This window comes from Cotesia typhae, unplaced genomic scaffold (assembly GCF_013202065.1).
Source record: "Cotesia typhae breed Kobodo isofemale line unplaced genomic scaffold, CoteBio_Ctyphae contig_4, whole genome shotgun sequence".
NCBI lineage: Eukaryota > Metazoa > Arthropoda > Insecta > Hymenoptera > Braconidae > Cotesia > Cotesia typhae.
In genome coordinates, this window is record NW_027423748.1 from 10,399,116 (window position 1) to 10,421,748 (window position 22,633).

A 22,633-nucleotide genomic window follows, 5' to 3' on the forward strand; every position below is an offset into this window, starting at 1 on the left:
TAAATTATTTTACATTGTGTATTTAATGACTTTTATTAATTTATATCATAAATTATAAGCAGACAATAATCCTACGTAACCTACATTACTGAAGTTAAAATTAAAATGAATTAACGCAACAATAATTTAAGTATATATATAATATTGACAATAAACTTTTTCTCAGATAAAATTATTTTACTTTTAATAAAATTTATTACTACAAAAAAAAAAAAAAGATTTTAAATTACAAATTTGAAATGCGAAGAAAGAATTAAAATCTACAAATGAAGTGAATTACGTTCGATGGAGAATTAATTTGAGGATTTGGAGCGATTGATTAAAATTGAGGAGCTGGCAATTTTTTTTCGTCTTAAAAAAGGTCTACAGGCTTCAAAAAAATTTTTTTCCATTGTTTCACTGAAAAGATTTTTTAGGAAATTTAATTCCCTTCAATTTGACCTAATTAAAAAGCTTGTACGATTATTATTTCCAGAGTTATCGTCAGTCAAAGCAAAAAAGTACTTTTTCACTTTGACAATCAATAACTCTGGAAATAATGATCGTATAGCAAATCGAAGGACGGTTTTAAAAATTAAATGATATTCTCTATAAGATACTGTGGATAGCTTTTGTCAAAAAAATTTTTTTTGAATTGAAAACTTTAATTTAAAAAACGACAAAAATTCGTATGATTAAGGATATTTGGATAACTTGGTATAACTTTGGATAAAATAGATTAATAAAGGATATCATTGGTAATTTTTAAACCTCAGGGTCCCCTAAAATCCCTGAAAAATTTAAAGCCCTGCGATTTTTTTTTCTTATTGCCCCGAAGCTTTAAATTCTTTGTTTTTGCAAAAATCACCATTATGAGCAATTTTTCGATTTTTATTCATTTATTCAATGAAAAAAATTTTTTTTTATTAAAAATCTTAATTTTTTCAATTAAAGAGATTAATTTTTCAAGAAATTAAAAAAAAAAAATTTTTATTTTTTTTTTCAAATTTCTCCAAAAATCAATCTCTTTAATTGAAAAAATTGTGATCAAATACAATACACTGTCAAATCTTTTCAAGTACTGGGTACTTTACTTTGATGAAGATTTAAATAAATTGCTTTATCGTAGTTTTAAGTCAAGTTTGTCTTGTAAAAAAAAATAAAAAAAAAAAAGCTAAATAATTAACAATTGTTTGGAAAATAACAAGTTGTTTAAATGAGATTATTTTTCAAGAGACAATAAAGCTCGAGGAAAATAAAACAATAGTTTAATAGTCAAGTAATATTAGGTTGTTTTGCGTATTTAACTTTATTAAGTCTACTGTTTTGTTTTTAAATCCAATAAAACAAAACTAGGAAGAGAAGAGAGCTCGGTGCATTAATAGAGTATAAGTAATTGTAAGTACATACAATAAGTAGAATCTAGTAGTGTAGTATAGCAGGTATACTGTTAGGAGGAATGTTAATGGCGTCGCAGATGTTGATGATATTAAACGCCTTCTGGCTGTGTTCATACAACACCCAACGAATTGGAGTAAAATCGTTTTCGTAACCCGCCAAGCGTGCCCTTCACGGTGTCTTGAGTTCTTTGGAGCTTACAAACCATCTCACGGGAGCTTCACTAAGCCGTTTTAAAATAAAAAGTGTGAAGAAGATGACGGAGAAGAGAGCCAAGGAGGAAGAGGAGGACCGACAAGAAAGGAGTAAATAAAAATATAAATACCGTACCTAGACAGAGATATAGACGCAGATCTTCATCACAATGATGAGAGCTTTCGTTAAAAGGTACGACGTTCATTATCCCAGTCACGAGTTCGAATAAAAAAGCTCCGATCCTCCCTGATTATCTCAACCGTGTGCATATTTTCAAAAAAGGAGCAAATCATTCACGTCTTTTCACTTCCTGAAAGCCACCGTTCTTCCCAAAGAGTTCCTTTAATCTCCATCCCGGCTAAAAGCGAGCTTCCGAGTTCTTCTGCTTTATAGTGAGAAAATTATCACCAATACCAGTTCAATCCTTTCATTTTTTAATGCATCGGCGGTTTTTCTCAGAAGATTGATTTATTTTTTGTTCAATTTTGATTTAATTGTTAAAATTTTTTTTATTTCTTATTTATAATATTTACAAAACTTTATTTTTTTTTTTGAAGGCTAAAAATTAAAAAATTATTTATTTCTTTCATTTTTTAAACTCAATTTTTTTTTTTTTTATAAAAAACTGAGTAAGTTAAAAAATATTTGACATAATTTAAAAATTTGTGAATTTTTATTCTGGAGTGATAAGATTATTTTTAATTAAAATAAATCAAAGATAAAATGATTAAAAAAATTTTTTTCAGTATTATAAATTATTTGTTACATAATTTTATTGTGGATATTTGGGCTTATTAGCTGCCTGAATAGTACTCTTAGCCAACAAGGGTAAAAAAAAGCCCCATTGGAAAATTTTACGAGGTTCCATTGATATTTAACGACACCGTGGCTCGAGGTCTGCAATCTTGATATATTATTGCAGCGCACATAAGCGTATATAGGTATACTTAGCGCGAGCTTAGATTATAGATACAGGGGATAAAAAAATGTGTGTAATTTTTTATTTTATATGAAAGTACATGCTTAAAATAGTACTTATAACAAGGTATGTTCAGCTGTTACTGCCGGTGCTCGCAGCAATAATAATCCTTCGCGCGTAATGTAATATGCGTGCAGGCCATATCCAACGCGGCATATGGCTCAACATGCGGGCTCTTGGGAATATTGAGAGAACACTTTTGGCTAGAAAATATTTAACTGTCTGACTGAACTTTAGATAAGTATATCTATACACTTTATTGCATACTTATGAACAACTTTCTATACACCATTTATACAATGTATATATTCTTCAGCAGAAAGTCTCGGTGAAATTACTTAAAAGTTTGATTTTCCCTACACTCTGCCGCTCAACTTTACATTTTTACATTTTAATCAGCTACTAACTTATTAATAACACGTTAACTCGTTTAAATACTCTGTTGACAAGTCCATTATTATAGTCAGTAATATTTGACACTTTGACGGGGTTGGATACAACTTTTCTTCATTAAAAGCTTGTTAAATTTCATTCAATAATACTTAAAATAAAACTACTTGATTTTTCCTATTTTTAAAATAATAAATTAATTGTTGAATTAAAAATGAATGTATTATCGAGCATGTTCTAAAGAGAGAACACAGTTAGGAGATAATCAGAACACGAGAATGATGGTCATGCTCAACTCCAGCCGGGTCTCCTCATTCTTCAGTTGAGAGCAAGAGCCAAGGGGTTAAAAGATCTTCTCAATCGTACGGCGGGCACAAAAGAGTTGTTATCGAGAGGCATGCAGGCAAACGGGAGACGTTATCACGATCTAAAAAAATGTAAGAAAGTAAGATCCGCGTGTTGGTTCTTCTACTCCTGCGAGCTGCGATCGTGAACTCGCGGTCGCGCGACAGAATTAAAGGGAGTAATACGTACTGATACTCATACTCATTCTCACTACCACAGAGAGCTTCACATAAATATACCAATGTATCCGTGGTTTGCTCAGATGGCCTAATTAGTCAACTTAAAACTCACTTAATTAGACAAAAGATAGGACATCTAATTACGTGTACTTGTTCGCGGCGTGCCGTTCGCCTTCATTACCAAAGTGCCATTTCGCCGATTCAATCGCCGGCTTTAGCTTCCAAGAAATTTTATATACTCACTACCAGCTTAACCAAGCTTAACCTTTTCTCTCTCTCTCTCTCTGTACGTATGTGTACCACTCAAATCGATATTGTCGCAATTTAACGTAAAAGGGTTAACATACCACGGGAATCCCCATGACCTCACTCCAATTCAAGTAATTAAAATTGTTTTTACGTCCGCTATTCCCCGCAATTAATTTACATCGTTACAACTCTTCCTTATTATTATTGTTATTGATTTTATGATAATATTATTTTTATAATAAACCAATACATTGTTTTAATTTAAGTGTAATAGTAAAACAAAGTTGAAATTGATTGAAAATTTTATTAAATAATTTAATAAAAATAAGTTATTATTTTTTAAATAATTTTTAGAAAAAAAATTACTCATTAATAAAATTAATAAATATCTTTAGGATTAAATTATTATTTTATCTGTCATATTTTTTAATAAAACAAATTTATCCAAGTAATAAAATTATAAAATGTCTAAATAAATTTTTGATCCTAAAAATAAATATTAAAATCAAGTACTAAATTCGAACAAGAAATAGAACACATGATTCTCCCACGAAATAGCTCGTATTGACCAAAAAACCCGAGAATGTAAACACTTTAGCGTAACCTATTTAGGAAAACAGTAAGCTAGTGTTATACATCCACTTGGCAATATCAAAGACGTTAAAAATGCAAATTACTCAAGTACAAGCAGAAGCAGAAGCGACTTAGCAGTAGGGCATGTACATTAACTTTCGCGAAAAGAAACATAGCATCCAAGAAAATAAGAAAGCCCGAGAGAGACAGACAGATCAAAGGATAGTAGTCAGCTAAATGGTAAAGAGTCCAGTTGAGTATAAAGAACGATATAATGCACTTGTGTCTTGCCAAGTCGGTGTCTCGTTAGTAACACTTCTAATTCCACTACAACACTCGACATTAATATACTGACCCGAATACCATTAGCTGATGAAGCTTGATTTTTTCCCGAGTACTTTTCAACCCTTTCCTATTATAAACTGTTTTCCTGCTAAGTCACCCAAATAGTTTAGACTCTTTAGACTTATCTGTTTGCCGGTTTTTTTTTTTTTTTTTTTTTCGTCGCTAATACATCGGCGCAAAAATAACGACATTGTCATTTGCTGCGTAATTTATCAGGTTTTTTGCTCCGTCCATTTGGATTTTTCTTGTCGCTAGACGCTTACTCTCAGCTAGTACACAACAAATGATATGAGTTGTGTTTTGTGCGGTGAAAGTCCAAGTATGAGAGCCTCAAGTCTGTACATGAGAGTCGTTCTTCTTCATACTGGTACACTGGGTACTTGATCGTCACTGAGCTCGTTATCCGAAGGGAGTTTTTGTGGCGACTCAAATGAGCCATCAAATGACTAGAGAACCTGGTGCCGTCCGAGCCAGACTTTCCCCATTTGTTGCCACCAACTTTATTTCCACGCTTCAATCGAGACCGTTTAAAACTCGCAAGGTCTTTAATCCTCGAATGTACACCATTTTTTTACTTCACTTTCCGAATTACTCGTTATTTTCTTCGCCAAATAAAACGTAAACAACTCATTGATGCTTTCGTACCACAATGAAAACACCGTTTCATTTTTTTAAGGCTGAATATTTTTTTTTATGTCATTAAAATAAAATTCAAGAAATAATTCACACATTTTTAATTCAACTGTCTGCTGCTGCCCGTAAATATGAAATTTTTATGACAATCAGGCATGAGTCGGGTTGGACAGCTTAAACCGAATAAATGAGAGATTATTAAAAGTTTCGTCGATAACTTTTACATTAAAGCAAATCGTAACTTTTGGTTATTTTATTAATAATTGAAAATTTGATCATTAAAAGGAATTAAATGTAATCATTAATGTTTTATAACTTTAAAAATATAACCAAGAAGTATTGATAGTCTCTGTACTACGTTTTCTACTTGGAGAACTTAATTTTTGACTTTCTCAGAGTGGCTTTTAGATAAATTCTTAGAAACTCAATTTATATTGATTTTATTGTAATTTAAAGGATATTCGAAGGATAGAATTTCTATTTTTGTACTTGGTTTATAAATTTTTTAATTTTAAGTTATTTAAGATAGCTCGAAAGAAAAAAAACAAATTTTTATTTTACAGATTTATTTACAAATCTTTTATAACTATTTATAAAATTAAATTTAATGGTTTAAAAAAATATATTTATCTTAAAAATTGAATTCAATAAATTAATTTTTTATTAAAAAATTAAATTTAATGATTAAAAAAATTATTAATGCATCAGAAAATTTAATAAATTATTAAAAAATTAAATCTTTAAGAAGTTGAAAAAATTATTATAAAATAATTACGACGCTTTCCATATTTGTATTTTTTTAATAATAATAAAAAAAAAAAAAAAAAAAAGTATTGAGTTGACAGATGAATTTGCATTGATAAAAATAAAAATACCGAGGGGTCGATGGATGGGTGAGTGTGTTCGTAAAATATTGTTGGGTGAAAATATATGAGAATGAGAATCAGGAATGAGTTGATATAAGCAGAGAGGAATAGCCGAGAGCATCTGGAGCTCAGAGAGACACGGCCAGAGGAAGAGAGTCTGGTAGCATCAGGCAGAGGCATCAGTACAGGTATCAGGCATCAGGCACCAGACAAAGTGGAGTAGAGAGTAGAGAGTAGGACGTAGACGAGGCTCTATCCCGTAGTTGAGGGATTGAACGGCCACCTACTCCGTGGAGATGCGATTAGCATATGCATGAAAGCACCACCATCAGCATCAGCATCAGCACCAGCTTCGGGCTCGTCCAGGAGCGGCACAGGCACCCCACTTCTGTGTCTGTGTGTGCGCGTAATGTCGACTGACGACTAGACTGACCAGCGAACAGCGAACAGCGGACAGAAAACAGAGAACAGAGAACAGGGAATCGACCGAGCGCATGTCAGTGTCAACTTTTACCAGCCTCCCTTGCTCTTCTCCGGCGCTACCTTGGCGTCATTCTGCTGGCGGCTAGTGGCTACCGCCGGTGTATTCGCGATTCGTCCAGGATCCCCTCTGAAGCCCTCAATAATGCCTCCTATCCACTGCACTCTGTAGAACTGCTACCAATGCCAACTGCGAACTGCTAACTGCTAACTCCACACTGCACCCGTCTCTCAATTATTCTCTATATATTCTCGTACAAGCCTTTATAATTAACGTCGATATCACGCCACTGACGCTTCGATTCGGCTTTTCATCTATTGTTTCAAATATTGCTCCCTTGCATCATCATTTATATGTGCTCCGGGTTTCATTCCGATGCTCCATACTTTATAACTAATATCCAAATATTCACAAGGCCTCTTGTTCAAGTTATTCGCGGGGTTAATTAATTATTGTTGCTGTTTTAAGGAAAAATTAACTACTTTAACTTACTTTAATCAAAAATAGATTTTTTTTAAAAGAAAAAAATTAATAAGTTACCGTCCATTGTTAGGAATTTTTTGTATCGATTGGAGATTGTATCGAGTGACAATGATTATCGACCTAAGATATTGGTCTTTTTAGTCAAGAATTCAAAATTCAAGACAAAAAATTTTTGAAACCAAATTAACATCTTTTTTAACTATTGACATTTTTAAAGATATAAGCTCATCCCGATGTTACACTCATCAAAAGCTTTCATTTGAGTGCCCACATGCATTTTTCATATATTTTTCATATATACATATATATAAATATATAAAATATATGAAAAATTGATGTAGGTACTCAAACGAAAGGTCTTGATGAGTGTAACATCGGGATGAGCTTATATCTTTAAAAATATCAATATTTCACAAGATACAAATTGTGAAAATTAAATAATTTAATTTAAATTTAAAAATGACAATTGTCCGATTTTTTTTTCTTCTTCAACAGAATTGTAATAAAAATAAAATTACGGGTAATTTAACTATTTAGTAGTAGTTCCACTGTTATTGTTATGATTAGATAGTAGATGCTTTAAGTAGATTATTCTCCGATGATAAGAGTTATTTTTTATTGAATGACACGCGATTGGTACTCGATGGAAAGAAAGCGAGTGGTATAAGCGAATTTCCTAGAAAACGTTTACCCTAGTTTCGACTCCAATGGAATAGAAGAGTAAAATAGATGACGAATTGAAGAGTTATAGACACGTTGCGCTGTACTCTATACAATATACAACATCGGCATTGCTGCAGAGTGTCGAGGGTGTAGTGCTCAGGGCGCCTAGCCGGGAATTTGTAAATGTATTGAGGTATCTACTGCCAACGCTCTGTACTGCTGCAAGCTCGCTATTCTCTTCACTCTGTACTCTATACACGTTGTAATAATAATAACAATGACAGCAGAGCAAGTAGAATCGAAATCCAAAGACGAGGGAGTACAACAGAGCGAGAAAAACGTTAACAACACAAAAGGGTAAACATAGTCGAGTTGGAAGTAAACGACCAAGTGTTTCCTCACTGATGAAGTCGACGTAGTTTAAAGTTCGAGGTCTTTCTGCTGGTGACATCGACTAAGCGTTTGTCGTTTCGTTGGTTTACTATTGATTAAATCAGATTAGAGTTATTTTACTCTTTTTACAATTTCATTCAAAATTTTATTAATTTAAAAAAAAAATTTCCATAAATTCCGAAGAAAAAACAAAATTGTAATTTTTAAAAATAAAATTTTAAGTGATAAAAAATTAATTACAATTTTTAAGGTCATATTTGTAAATAAATTTTATTATTTTAAATAAATAAGCTACAAAATAACAATTAAATTTTATAATTACAAAATTTTATTTAATTAAATGTGACACCAGTATAAAAATCGACAATTACATTAAAATAATATTTTAAAAATAACTAATTTAAATTTTAGTGCAATGATTAAAAAAATTTTTATTTAATTTAAATTACTTAAATTTAATAATGAAAATTATTATTTTTTTCTATCTTTTAATAATTTAATAATTAATAATTATTTTTAAAAAATTATTCACTGATTTAAATATTCTTCTCAGTCTAAAAGAGCAATAATTTATACATTTATCTAAGGTATAATTTCTGCTCCATAATAATTAACCAAATGAATAAATAAATATAAAGAAACTGGTAATTAAGAAATAGTATTGACATTAAAGCACAATTAAAAAATAATAGTTTATATAAATTAGTAACCGACGGTGCAATTATCTAATGAAAAGGTTCCCCAGAGTTTACGATGAATGAGAGAAGAGAAGCGTCATTTTAACGTTAGGTAGGATGTTAGCCTCGGCTGCCTACCCGGTACGGGTAATGTCTTTTTAAACACGCTAAACCGAGTAGGATACTTGCCATTATATAGTGTATTTTCGTGCACTACAATATCTATATAGACTATATATATATCGCAGCAGTGGGTGGTAACTCTTGTGCTGAGTATGCAAATTTTATGGGCTAAATAGGACGCTCGGGCGACCGCGGAAATAATTATCCTCAGTTACCCTATATTCGGTGCTTTACTCATTCCTGCCTCCATCCACCATCATGGGCGACGGACCCATCATCATTTTACACTGCAAATATATATTAAATGTACAAAAATACAGCTACAATATATTTAATTCATTTTCAAGTTATGTTTTACTTAAACTCTGGAATTTTAAAATTAATATTTGGATAAATTTCCAGGTTAAAAAATTTTGAGATATTTTTTATAAATAAACTAGCAAAATTTTGCTTTATTAAATAATGGCGTTTGTTAAATTGCACTGTAATTTTTTAATTATTGACGATTTTTAAGATATAAGCTCATCTTGAGGTTACACTCATCAAGAGCTTTCATTTGAGTACCCACATGCATTTTTCATATATTTATTATATATTCATATATATAATATATATATAAATATATGAAAAATTGATGTGGGTACTCAAATGAAAGGTCTTGATGAGTGAAATGTCGGGGTGAGCTTATATTTTTTAAAATGTCAATATTTCACGCGATACAAGGTCAGTTCTTAATTATGTACCTAGAGATAGAGCATTTTTAAATCCAGCCTAAATACTTATCAGAATAAAATTTATCTTCTAAATTTTCTTAATAATATAAATTGGTACTTACTTTTTTTTTTTTTTTTTTTTTTTTTTACGGATGCGAACAAATAATCAATAGAGATATGTGGTAGTAAATGATGAAAATAATAGAAATAATGAGGCGTTTTGTGGTGTAAGTAAAAATCAGATTGTGTAGCCATAAAAAAAACAGCTGAAGTGGATCACTGGTGAAAAATTGGTGACACCAGTTGACATTGCGCCGCATTACGATTTAAAAAAATTTTTTTTTTAGCACGGACGTTTTTTATGCTGCTGGTTCTGGTCTGTGTACTATTGTTATTAATTGGTGGATGCAATAGACACGCCGAAACACGAGTGATTGTACAATATGTCAATAAGCAATAAAATTGAGAAAAAACTTATTGATTGACTGACTGACAGGTGCACCGTGTGATATATTGGTTAACAGAATGATAAAAAACAAAGGAAAACAAATGTATGCTCTGTAGGACAATCCTACGATCGTCATGCTTTTTTTGACGTTTTTATTGCGACCATAAAATTTTGTTTTAAATAATATATAATTTTTATCATTTCAGCGTTGTTTTATTTAGTTTTTGATAAGTCGAGAAGTTGATAAAAGCGAGTTCGGGTAAGTTTTCGCGTAATTATTATGACTTACGGTAGGTTGTTATCAACTTTAATGCCGTTGTACGACACTGACAATACCATTGTACTTATTTATTAAACTAATTTAAATGAAGATTATTATTTAGTAGTCCGGAGGAGAATAAAGAGGGTTTATTTCTCAACGCTTTCGCGTATTAATATTAATATTATTTTTTATTAATGTAAATTGTCGCCGGAATTTTATATTTATTCCAACAGTTGACTTATTTTACCAATAAGAAATAGAATTTCCGCTGTTCATTCAACCGATTATTATTTTTTCCAAAATAACAACATCATTATGGTACTTTAATAATATCCCGAGTATTAAAGTAAATTTGAAAGGTTTATTATATATTTTTTTGAGCGATAATGAATCTAATTTAAGTTCTTGGTTGGATAATTTGAATTAATTTTTTTTTATTGTCGAACGATATAAATTTTATCAAAATTATTAAAATAATTTCAATAACACCAATATATATTTATTTAATAATTTTTTTTTTGCCAGACAATTAAAAATAATTTCAAATAATTTTTTATGATTTAAAAAAAAAAGCACAAAGTAATTAATTTTAATGTAAAAAAAATTTTTTTGTAACAAATTTACTTTTTAAAAATATTTTAGACACTTTTTTTATACAAAAATTAATTTTTTTATTTATTTAAAATAATTTCCAATTTTTTAATTAAATTTACATAAAAAAAAAATCTTTAATTTATTTAATTGAAATAATAATTTTTTAAATTTAATTTTTCTTAAATAAAATTAAGGACACATGTAAAAAAAATTAAAAAATAAAAATCTTTTGGTTTGAGTTGATCGTTGGACAGCGAATGGGTCGATGGTAGTTCATTGGCATTTAAGTAAGCTGAAGAAGCTGAAGAAGCTGAAGAAGCTCGTGTCGTGTCTTTTGGTCGTCAACTTTTGATGTCTTGGAGTGGTTGGGCTGTTGTGTTGTACGGTGGGTTCGTTTGAATGCATCTCGAATAATGCCTCGGTGAACGACGAACGTCAACGATTCTTTTGTTTCTTGAGGAGACCGCAAGCTGATTCCAGGACTCGAGCCTGTGGAGAACACATACACTACATACACCGACCAGCGCAGTCAGTCAATCCAGCCGATCCCATCCGTGGATCCATCCAGCATCCAGGCATAAGCCGAGAGCACGAGATAAGGAAAACCAACAGAGAAACCGGAGAAGAGCGAGGAGAAGTGTACTTGATTTAAAGCCGTACGATATCTCTGGCGAATCGCATCGAGGCTTAACGAGCGCTACCCCACATGTACGCATGTCCTTCGTTACGGTTTTACTTTATTTCCTTCTCACAAATAACCAACGTCGATATTTTATATATTTATATATTATATTGCGGTGAAATTCTACAGAGATGCCAAAAATTATGTCATTATTTTTTAAGAAGGTCATTTTTATTTATTTTATTAATTTAATTTATTCTGTAGATTTTTATATAAAAATTTTACAAATTATTTATTGTCTCAAAAAATTAATAAAAGTTTGATACATAATTAAAAAAATGATATTTTTCAATTTTAAAAACAAAATAATTTTTTAGAGTAAAAAAAAAATTTCCTCGACTATTTTTGTCTTTCTCAATAATTTTTTTGCTTCAAATAAATTTTACTTCAGTGAATGTAAGCAAATAATCTATTGAAAATTTATAAATAGATTGACAAAAATATTTCATACATATTCTTGAATGGATATCTCTTGAGCTACGTAAGTTCGATTGAATAGAATAATGAATAATAATAATAGATCCATATTTATAGAGCGCCAGAATGTCGGTCAAATATGTCAATGTTGATTTGACGTTACGTCATCTCTTGAGCTTCATGGAGATCTAATGCTCGCTGACGGTGTTCAGTGTCGTCTGTATAATGCCTTGTTGATGTTTAACATCATGGGAAACGCCGAGGGTCTTGACGATAATCTGGTTGACCTAAGGAGGTCTTGTGTCTTAGTGTTTGTATATATTAGGGTGGGTCAAAAAAATCGAATAATTTATTTTTGACTTTATACTCTGAAAAATAGGTTCGTAGACACTTAAAAAGAATTCTCTCCAAGTATAAGCTCTTAATTATAACGGGAAGGTCCTCCGCTTTGCGGGTTTCTATTTTTTTCGAATAATCAGATAAAAAAATTTATATCTCGCTTCCAACTGCTTGGAAAAATATTCCGTGGCATAGATTTTGTGAGAAATTGAATGCTTTACAAAAAAGGTCTCTTATGACTTTTTCAAAAACTCAACCGATTAAAAGATATTCATAGTTGAAGTTTGGCTATTTTAAGGAAAATATTCGTTTTTATTATGAATTTTATAAGTCGATGAAAAAAAATTATTTCGGATTGCGGAACTCATGATTTTGTAGGAAATTTACTGCTCTACAAAAATGGTCTCTTATGATTTTTTGATTAAGTGAAGCCGTTACGAGATATTTATCGTCAAACATTAACGAATATCAATATTTCCAGTTTTTGATCAATAATTCGATAAATTTTAATTTAAACTATGAGTTTCAGGAAAATTTACATAAATTTGAGTTTCGATCGATAAAGAAATGTTATAATAAGTTAGATGAAGAATTATTGGAATTATCATTGATTTTCCTTGGAGAAATGCCTCAAGAAAAGATTTCTTTCAAACGTCCTGGTGCTGTTCATCATGCTAGATGGATGGCTAAGGCCATTTATAGTTTGAAAATGTATCTATTCAGAGATGAATTCAAACTCTCTCAGAAAGAATTGCATGGTCTTCGTCATTTCTGTATTTTTATAGTCACATTGTATTTAAAAGCTTGGTTTTCATCAACTTCTGCAACAACTGCTGCTTATCATGACTTGCAGTTTATGAAAAATTTATTGGAGTACAAACATATCAATCCTTTGATTTCTTCAGCTACGTGTGAAAAAATGATTTCGCACTTATGGTATTTGAGCGATGAACTTGCCATTTTATCACTGTTTGACGATGGCGTTCCATTAGAAGTAAAAAAAGTATTGTTGAAGCTGTTAATACTCGTGAAGGTACAGATTCTAAAGCTAAAAGATTTGTAATTGCTAAAAAGATTTGAATTCATTGGCGCAGAGAACTCTGAGTGACTTTGTGTCTAAAAAGTCATTAATTCTTTTCAAAATCTTCGATCTACCGTATGACTTTCTTGATGTCGATGTTGAATTATGGCCTACTAATGAGAGTTATCTCGAAAATAAAGAATACTTTCAACAACTAAAAGTTGTCAATGATTCAGCAGAGCGAGCTGTTGCATTAGTCAGTGAATATAATCAATGCTTGACAAAAATGAAGAACAATTCCAGTACTTATTGCAAGTTGTCAAAGAACATCAAAAACATTCCCAAATTGTAATAAAAGAAATTATTTATAGTAATAGCGTACTGTTATGTTAAAAATATAGACAATTATATTGCAATTGATAATTCAATAAAAAATTTATCTATAAAAAAGTTAAATACTGGTTGTTTCTCACTTGATTCAATACTTTTCATATTAAATTTGACAAAGAAATATGTCATTCACTTCAAATTAAACTAATCATTGGCTATATGTCGAAAAAATGCTCTAATTTCTTGTTTTAATGCAATCAAACAAGCTCAAGACTGAAAACAATATTAAAAAAATTGTTTATAACATTTCTTTATCGATCGAAACTCAAATTTATGTAAATTTTCCTGAAACTCATAGTTTAAATTAAAATTTATCGAATTATTGATCAAAAACTGGAAATATTGATATTCGTTAATGTTTGACGATGAATATCTCGTAACGGCTTCACTTAATCAAAAAATCATAAGAGACCATTTTTGTAGAGCAGTAAATTTTCTACAAAATCATGAGTTCCGCAATCCGAAATAATTTTTTTCATCGACTTATAAAATTCATAATAAAAACGAATATTTTCCTTAAAATAGCCAAACTTCAACTATGAATATCTTTTAATCGGTTGAGTTTTTGAAAAAGTCATAAAAGACCTTTTTTGTAAAGCATTCAATTTCTCACAAAATCTATGCCACGGAATATTTTTCCAAGCAGTTGGAAGCGAGATATAAATTTTTTTATCTGATTATTCGAAAAAAATAGAAACCCGCAAAGCGGAGGACCTTCCCGTTATAATTAAGAGCTTATACTTGGAGAGAATTCTTTTTAGGTGTCTACGAACCTATTTTTCAGAGTATAAAGTCAAAAATAAATTATTCGATTTTTTTGACCCACCCTAGTATATATTGTACTCTCCGTTGACGCCCAACCCAGATAAGAGAGTCAGTTGATTCACTGGATGTTGACGTTTACGTGGAAGATGTCTCGGAGGCGTTAGGCCAGAATTCCTGTTGGGGTCTCTAGTCACGACACTAAGAGAATGAAGATGTTATAAATATATTGATGTTCCTGGAGATATAAATGGTACGTGAAAAAAGTGAACCGAGGTGGAAAAATAAAAGTTTTTCGTTTGTCAGGAGGGCGAGGGGGCGAAAACTCGGTGGAAAGAAAAAGAAAAAGAAAAAGAGAAATAAAGTTTAAATGCAGAGTTGAGGGAACTGCTGCTACGGGACTTAAATATATTTTCGCGGTTCGTTTATTATTCGGTCTGCGACAATCATGCGCCTGGAATATTCCGTCGGGATTGCTACTCTGATATCAACTTGGAAAATAACCTTCCTATCTACTATCTATCCAAGACCAAATCATCGAGCAAATTTATTTATTCAACCAATCGAATAGAATATTACATTACATATTTTGTTAATAACTCCCTCGAACATTTTTATTCCTCTCGAGCTATTGCCAGATTTTTACCAGACTCCAGATTTTACGTCGTTATAAAAATATTGAGTTGTTAATTTTTTACTTTGCTGAGAAAATTATCAAAAAATGAGAGGACTGAATTTTTAGATTTATAAATATAATATCTCAATGGAATAATTTAATTTGTAATAGTTCTATTTAAAAATTTATCTCACATGAGATTCATTTGTCATTTAGTTATGTATAAAATTTATTCAATATTTTATTTTTGAAATATTCTCGAGGTTTTATTTAAATTATTCAAATAATTTTGGTTTTAGAATTTAAACAATTTTTTTTATAGAATATTAAAATATACGCTGAAAAAAAAAATAAATTTGAATTAAATAAAATTTATTGAAAGTAAGAAAATTTTTTTTTAATTAAAAAATTATTTACTTGATTCAAATCAATTTTTTTTTTTTTTTTTTTTTTTTTATATTAAAATTAACAATTAAAATATCTTTTAAAAATTTCCAAGTATCATTATCTGATATTATGTTATTAATAATTAATCTATTCCATTCTAATAATTAATATTATACACTAGGATTAAAATTTAATAAATAAATAAAATATTTAACAACCTGATGAGTTAATATTTATCAACCTTCAGACGGACTTTTCGCTCTCCTCTAGATAGATAGATAGATAGATCCGGAGGTATTTCCTGGTAGCAAGCCCAAGTAATATCGAGCACCGCTGTACAACGAGAATAAATAAATAAGAATATAAGTAGACCGGAGGCTGATCGAGGATGAGGACGAAGCAAGACGGAGACGAATTTGAATACTGTACAGATGCCAAATGTTGGCGCGGGCCGTCGTTGAGTAAACACGCTCATCGATCCGGTTGATCCTTTTATTTGGTCTTGGGTATAGTTGCTTGGAGCTCTTCTCTTATTTTCTCGTTTTCTCTGATTCCGTTCTCCAGAGCCCTTTCCAGCGTATATGCACAGTCAATCTCTCATGTGGCCGTTCTGTTAGCGGATAGGCAGAGTCGTTGGATCGTCCGTCGGTTCGCTGCTCGTCTTCGTCTTCGTATTCGATTCGCGCGGCAATAAATAAGGGTGACCGGGAGATCGGTGAGACAGTCGTGATGTCTCGCGGAATGCATCGGCTTCCGTCAAACAAAGTGAACGAGCGGCCTACTACTCGATAACAGAAACCCAACAGAGAACAAGAGAGAGATTAAAAGAGAGAAGAGATTCGCTCCCAGCTACCAGCAAGCTGGACCGATCCGAGCTTTCCAACTCGAACCTTTTCATTCTCTTGCTCCTCATTCTTCAGGTCCTTCTTCGATACTCATACTTCCACTCTCTACTCTTAATTCTTGTGCTCCTATCAGGTCGCTGCTCGCTGCTCAGACTCTACTTTGCCTTTTCCACTTTACTTACTTCCTATGTATAATATATCTGCACGAGCCCGATGCCTCTCCACTCAATGTTCACTTATTTTAGTTTTGCTTGCGTTCTCCAGTTACCAAGTGTCTGATTGTCGACTAGATTATATTAAAAAACTTTTTTTATTAAGTCGGCAATGTTTTTAACAAGTCGACTTTTCTCAGTTTTCTTCCCGGTCATTATCATTGTTGTTATTTTTACTTATCACTTTTTTTTTTTTTTTTTTTTTTTTTTCGACACTCCAGTACGACTGGGAGTAATCGAAAAGAAATGCATTCAATTGAAAATCAATCACAAGACAGTTTTAGTTTTTAAACTTAGAAAACTCTATTTAAATCGGTAGTTTTCAGTTACAGTACTTGAATTATATTTTTGTATTTTAATTTTTTTAAATAAAAAAAATTTATACTATTTTTCTCATACAGAAAAAATAAAATTTTTGCGTCAAGAAAATAGAAAGCAAAAGTGGATCTAAAATTTTCTTACTTTATTCCCGATTTACCAAGTAAAATTCCTCCGTAGCGTTTCTAAATTCTCGAGTTACTTTTCCGTGTAAAGTTTACCTCGAGCGATATTTGCTTTGAAATAGTTTCAAGTGGAGGCACTGCAGGGTACAGGCAATCAGAAAGAGAAATAAAAGAAGAAATCAAACGGCGTACGACAATAGTCTCACGGGACTACGAATCGACGAATGAGTATATTTTTAGAAGGTGCTGAGCCATGGAAATCCCCAGAGACGTAGTGGTTTATTTTATTTTCCTCCTTCCTCAACTTCCACTTCCTTTATCAGGAATTCGCCAAAGAATGGCTGTAGTGAAGTGAAGCGACATGTCTGAAGGCTCCAAAGGGTCGAGATCGAGATGAAACGTACCTGCTGTATGTTTGTGTGTGCGCGAGGGTTCAAATCTATAGTGCAAAGAAGAGAGAGAAATGATGATGTCGACCAATAGTTCATATGCCGGGTGTCGCTTGGTAGTACGTGACCCGCCCGACAATGGGACCCTATTCGCGTGCTCGAAAAATTCAAAGACGTGTGCATTTATTTCGCGGGCCACCTACAACAAGATTGCACCCTTCTGGTTCTGGTCCGGGTTCTAGTGGTGTGCTTTGGCGGGCACCGAGGTCGAAATGTCGAGAATTTCCCATTTTAAATCATCGTCTTCCATTCCCTCCAGCTTTATAGTATATACCAATCCTTTGGAAAATCACGGCGAGTAAATAGGGGCCAAAGGAAAAATCGAAAAAGAGGAAATGGTACTAATACATAAAGCCGAATTTCCTCCACCACATTTATACATATATATATATATATATATATATATATATATATATATATATATATATATATATATATTAGGGTGATTAAAAAAAAAAAAGAATATTTTTTTTTTCGTTTGGTACTCTGAAAAATAGGTTCCTAGACACCTCTAAGAAAGCCTCTCCAAGCATGAGTTCTTAATTGTAACGGGATGGTCCTCCTTCTTACAGTTTTCTATTTTTTCTTATTATCAGATAGAAAAATTTATATCTCGCTTCCAACTACTTGAAAAAATATCTTGTTCCTTAGATTTTGTAGGAAATTGAATGCTCTACAAAAAGGTCTCTTACGATTTTTTTCGTAAACCCAACCGTTTAAAAGATATTAACGGTTAAAGTTTGATTATTTTTGGGAAAATTTTTTATTTCTTATGAATTTTATAACTCAATGAAAAAAATCATTATGAATGATGAAACTCATAATTTTGTAGGAAATTTACTGCTCTATAAAAATGGTCTCTTATGATTTTTCGATCAAGTTGAGCGTTTACGAGATATTCATCGTCAAACATCAATGCATATCAATTTTTCTAGTTTTTGATCAATAATTCGAGAAATTTCAATTTATTCTGTGAGTTTCAAGGAAATTTAGACAAATTTGAGTTCCTATGAATAGAAATATGTTATGAACTATTTTTTTAATTAGTTTTTTTAGTCTTGGACATGTTTGATTATATTAAAACAAAAAATTAGTGCATTTTTTTAAATATATAATTCAATTTAGTGTGTTTCACATGTGTTTCACTTTTTTATCGAAGAATTTATTTATTTAATTATCAACTGCCATATAATTTTCAATATTTTCAACATAACGGTACAGTTTTACTGTAAATAATTTCCTCTATTGCAGTTTGGGTAGTTTTTTCGATGTTCTTTGATAATTTGCAATAAGTATTGGAATTGCTCTTCATTTTTGTCAAGCATTGATTATACTCACTAACTAATGCAACAGCTCGTTCTGCTGAATCATTAACAACTTTCAATTGGTTAAAGTATTCTTTATTTTCAATGTAACTGTCATTAGTAGGCCACGATTCAATATCTTTATCAAGGAAGTCATATGGTAAATCAAAGATTTTAAAGAGATTTAAAGACTTTTTAGAAACAAAGTCACTCAGACTTTTTGCGTTAATGAATTCAAATCGTTTTTATCAATTATAAATTTTTAGCTTTAGAATCTGTACCGTTACGAGTATTAACAGCTCCAACAATATTTTTTTACTTCCAATGAAACGGTATCGTCAAATAATGATAAAATGGCAAGTTCATCACTTAAATACCATAAATGCAAAATCATTTTTTCACAAGTTGCTGAAGAAATCAATGAATTGATATTTTTGTACTCGAATAAATTTTTCAAAAACTGCAAGTCATGATTAGCAGCAGTTGTTGCAGAAGTTGATGAAAACCAAGCTTTTAAATACAGTGTAACTATAAATATACAAATTTGCCGAAGACCGTCCAATTCTTTATTAGAAAGTTTAAATTCATTTCTGAATAGAAACATTTTTAAACTGTAAATTGCCTTCGCCAACCACCTAGCATGATGAATTGCACCAGGACGTTTGAAAAAATTTCTTCTTGAGGCATTTCTCCAAGGAAAATCAACGACAATTCCAACAATTCTTTATAGTCATCTCGGGGTTGTAGTAACTATCAAAAACAATTAAAAATTTATCAGAAACAAGAAAATTTTTTTCTTAAAATCGCAGTTAAATCATACCTGTAAGGATTGTGCAATTAAACTAGATATTTCATTTTTTTATCCAAAATGATATCAACAACAACAGTATCTTCAATTCCAGATTTATAATTAGTTTTATTTATTTCATCCCATGATTTTTTAAATCTTCCGAACATTGGTACGTTTGGCCCAGATGACACAGGCCAATATACTTCAAATGCACTTCTCAATATGATCTCAAAAATGTGGTGACGACATGGTAACCAGATTAACTCTCTTCCCAAAGTCTTTTCAATTGCCTTACATGTACCGTTATGAATTCCTGTATAAAGAAAATAGATAACTATCGTTAAATTTAATATTTTCAACAAATTGTAGATTATATTTAAAATCCAAATGAGTAAATAATTCTCAATAATTTCAAAAGTGAAATTCAGTAAGCAATAAAAATTAAACTAGAACGTTAATAATTAAATATTTTTTAGATTAAATTATCATTGATAAGTTACCTGTATTAACTGCCGTCGTGTCAAAACACATCGCCTTAACATAATTAGTAATACCCCATTCACTCAATGTCGATAAAATGGCTGATGTTTGATTGTCTGCCGTCCCAGAATTCATTTTTGGAACCCCAAGTAATTGTTCGGTACCAAATGCAGTTAAAATAACTGGTAGCCGTTCCACAGATTTTGATCCAACAAGGTCATTCAGCATTTTTCCGTCCCAATGCACAACGTATTTATCGTGTGTCTTAAAGTTGTCATTAAGTCCTGTAGCAATGTCTTCTCTTTGAAGCATACGAGCTCGTTGAATTGAACTATAACTGAGCGTTGTATCTTCAATTTTAATACCTACTGCTAGTAAAACCGGAGCAATAATAAACATCGCATTTCTACTGCTGACATTAGCTCGGTCGAGTCCAAAAATGACTTCAGGAGTTAAGACATCAAGTTTTGCTCGTTTTGTCGGAATTGGAGGTTCATACTCTGAATCAGATCCAAAATTTGTAACTCCACTTAATGTATACGTAGAGAACGACTCTGATTTTTCACTTGGAACAATCGCATGACTGGTAGACGGTTGATCTAAGTCTGGAATAAGATCTGTTTTATAAATTAAACGAAGAAAATGTATAGAATTTATTCATTTTGATGACAAATAATTAAGAAAGGACTCCAAAAATTGTCTAGTCAAATGTCATCTAGTCATCTATGAAAAGTTACACTACTACCTGACTTTATAATAATTAAATATCTCAGATACTTACTACTCTCATCTATTCCCATCATAGTTGTGGTTAAGTTTGATACAGGTACATTATTAGAAAGAATCTCTTTATGGGTACCGAATTTTTGATCCAAATACAACTTTCTAATATTATCATCAAGCACTTTTAATGATTTTTCGCTCACAATGTCGAATAATTGTTCAAGATCAGTCTGAAATTTCATTTCCTTTTGGTTTTGCGCTGAATTCTTTTTATCGAAATTTTTTTGTAATTTTAACTATTGACTGTGATAGCGAAGAAATTTTTTGACTGCATTAGGAGCTCCACTAGTTGGAATCTGATTTTTCTCCACAGTTCAATAACTTGGTCAACTGAATTTTTAGCACTTTGTTTGATTGAATACTTTAAAATTTTAAGTTGGTAGAAAAACACACGCATAACCTCTTTCACTTTTGGTAACTTACGTTCCGAAATTCTTTGTAGAGGTATTCCGATAAAACGTATTTCTTTATTCATTGTAGGTTAATTGATGATAAATAAATTTATGTGATGATTATAAGACTTATTTAAAATGAATTATTTTATTACGTATTCAAGATGATCAGTTTTAGGAACACTGAAAATACGGTATTAAATGAGTAGATACTGAAGATAGTTGAGAGTAAAAAACATAGATGGCGTTAGTTTCAGAAGACAAACAGAAGAAGAAATGGAATTCAAAACAAAAATCCCCTCGAACGAAAATTTTATGTATATTTTGTGAAAAACAATTTAAAAATACGCACTGAACAAATTTCATAATAATAAATGACAACGCGATTAAGATTTTAAATTATTAAAGATAAAATTTAAAAAAATATTATTAGAATAAAAACTTTCAAATGAATTTTTGAACAGAAAACATCTATAGGAGTTGCTTTTATAATAAAAACTCAAATTTATCTAAATTTCCTTGAAACTCACAGAATAAATTGAAATTTTTCGAATTATTGATCAAAAACTAGAAAAATTGATATGCATTGATGTTTGACGATGAATATCTCGTAAACGCTCAACTTGATCGAAAAATCATAAGAGACCATTTTTATAGAGCAGTAAATTTCTACAAAACTATGAGTTTCATCATTCATAATGATTTTTTTCATTGAGTTATAAAATTCATAAGAAATAAAAAATTTTCCCAAAAATAATCAAACTTTAACCGTTAATATCTTTTAAACGGTTGGGTTTACGAAAAAATCGTAAGAGACCTTTTTGTAGAGCATTCAATTTCCTACAAAATCTAAGGAACAAGATATTTTTTCAAGTAGTTGGAAGCGAGATATAAATTTTTCTATCTGATAATAAGAAAAAATAGAAAACTGTAAGAAGGAGGACCATCCCGTTACAATTAAGAACTCATGCTTGGAGAGGCTTTCTTAGAGGTGTCTAGGAACCTATTTTTCAGAGTACCAAACGAAAAAAAAATATTCTTTTTTTTTTTGAATCACCCTAATATATATATATATATATATATATATATATATATATATATATATATATATATATATATATATATATATATACATATACATAGATGTGGAATAAGTTGGATGGATTCAAAACGTGCCGAATTGAATCGATCAGTCATCACATGACATCACCCTATGATTGACTGCCGTGGTGTAATATTTTATATGACGAGTCCCTGGTCTCTAGTCACCCTTATACTCTTACTTACATATTTATATTTTTACAGTATAAATATAAAGCATAATACTTGTTGTCTATGTCGGTGATATTGTTC

The 22,633-nt window shown here is 30.9% G+C and overlaps 2 protein-coding genes across 2 annotated transcripts in view; both read right to left on the minus strand.

Moving 5' to 3' along the window:
* The window catches only part of LOC141527647 (uncharacterized), a 144,061-nt gene that overhangs the window by 1,511 nt on the left and 119,917 nt on the right, over positions 1-22,633 (minus strand). The gene's annotated exons all lie outside the window — the stretch shown is intronic.
* LOC141527646 (uncharacterized) lies at positions 9,182-21,145 on the minus strand. The gene is made up of 4 exons (XM_074243215.1): positions 20,887-21,145; positions 20,126-20,722; positions 19,721-19,938; positions 9,182-9,238 (listed from the first exon to the last, which is right to left on the minus strand). Exons 1-4 carry the CDS (start codon positions 21,068-21,070, stop codon positions 9,182-9,184), a joined length of 1,056 nt encoding a protein of 351 aa, XP_074099316.1. The 5' UTR covers positions 21,071-21,145.

What these genes read in the sequence shown, in the direction of transcription:
- LOC141527646 (XM_074243215.1), bottom strand. Translation starts at nt 21,070, where the DNA reads ATGAAATTTCAGACTGATCTTGAACAATTATTCGACATTGTGAGCGAA. An exon ending in GATGGGAATAGATGAGAGTA is followed by an intron (nt 20,723 to 20,886) that starts GTAAGTATCTGA and finishes TTTATAAAACAG; the next exon opens with ATCTTATTCCAGACTTAGAT. An exon ending in AATCTGGAATTGAAGATACT is followed by an intron (nt 9,239 to 19,720) that starts GTTGTTGTTGAT and finishes ATATATTTGCAG; the next exon opens with TGTAAAATGATGATGGGTCC.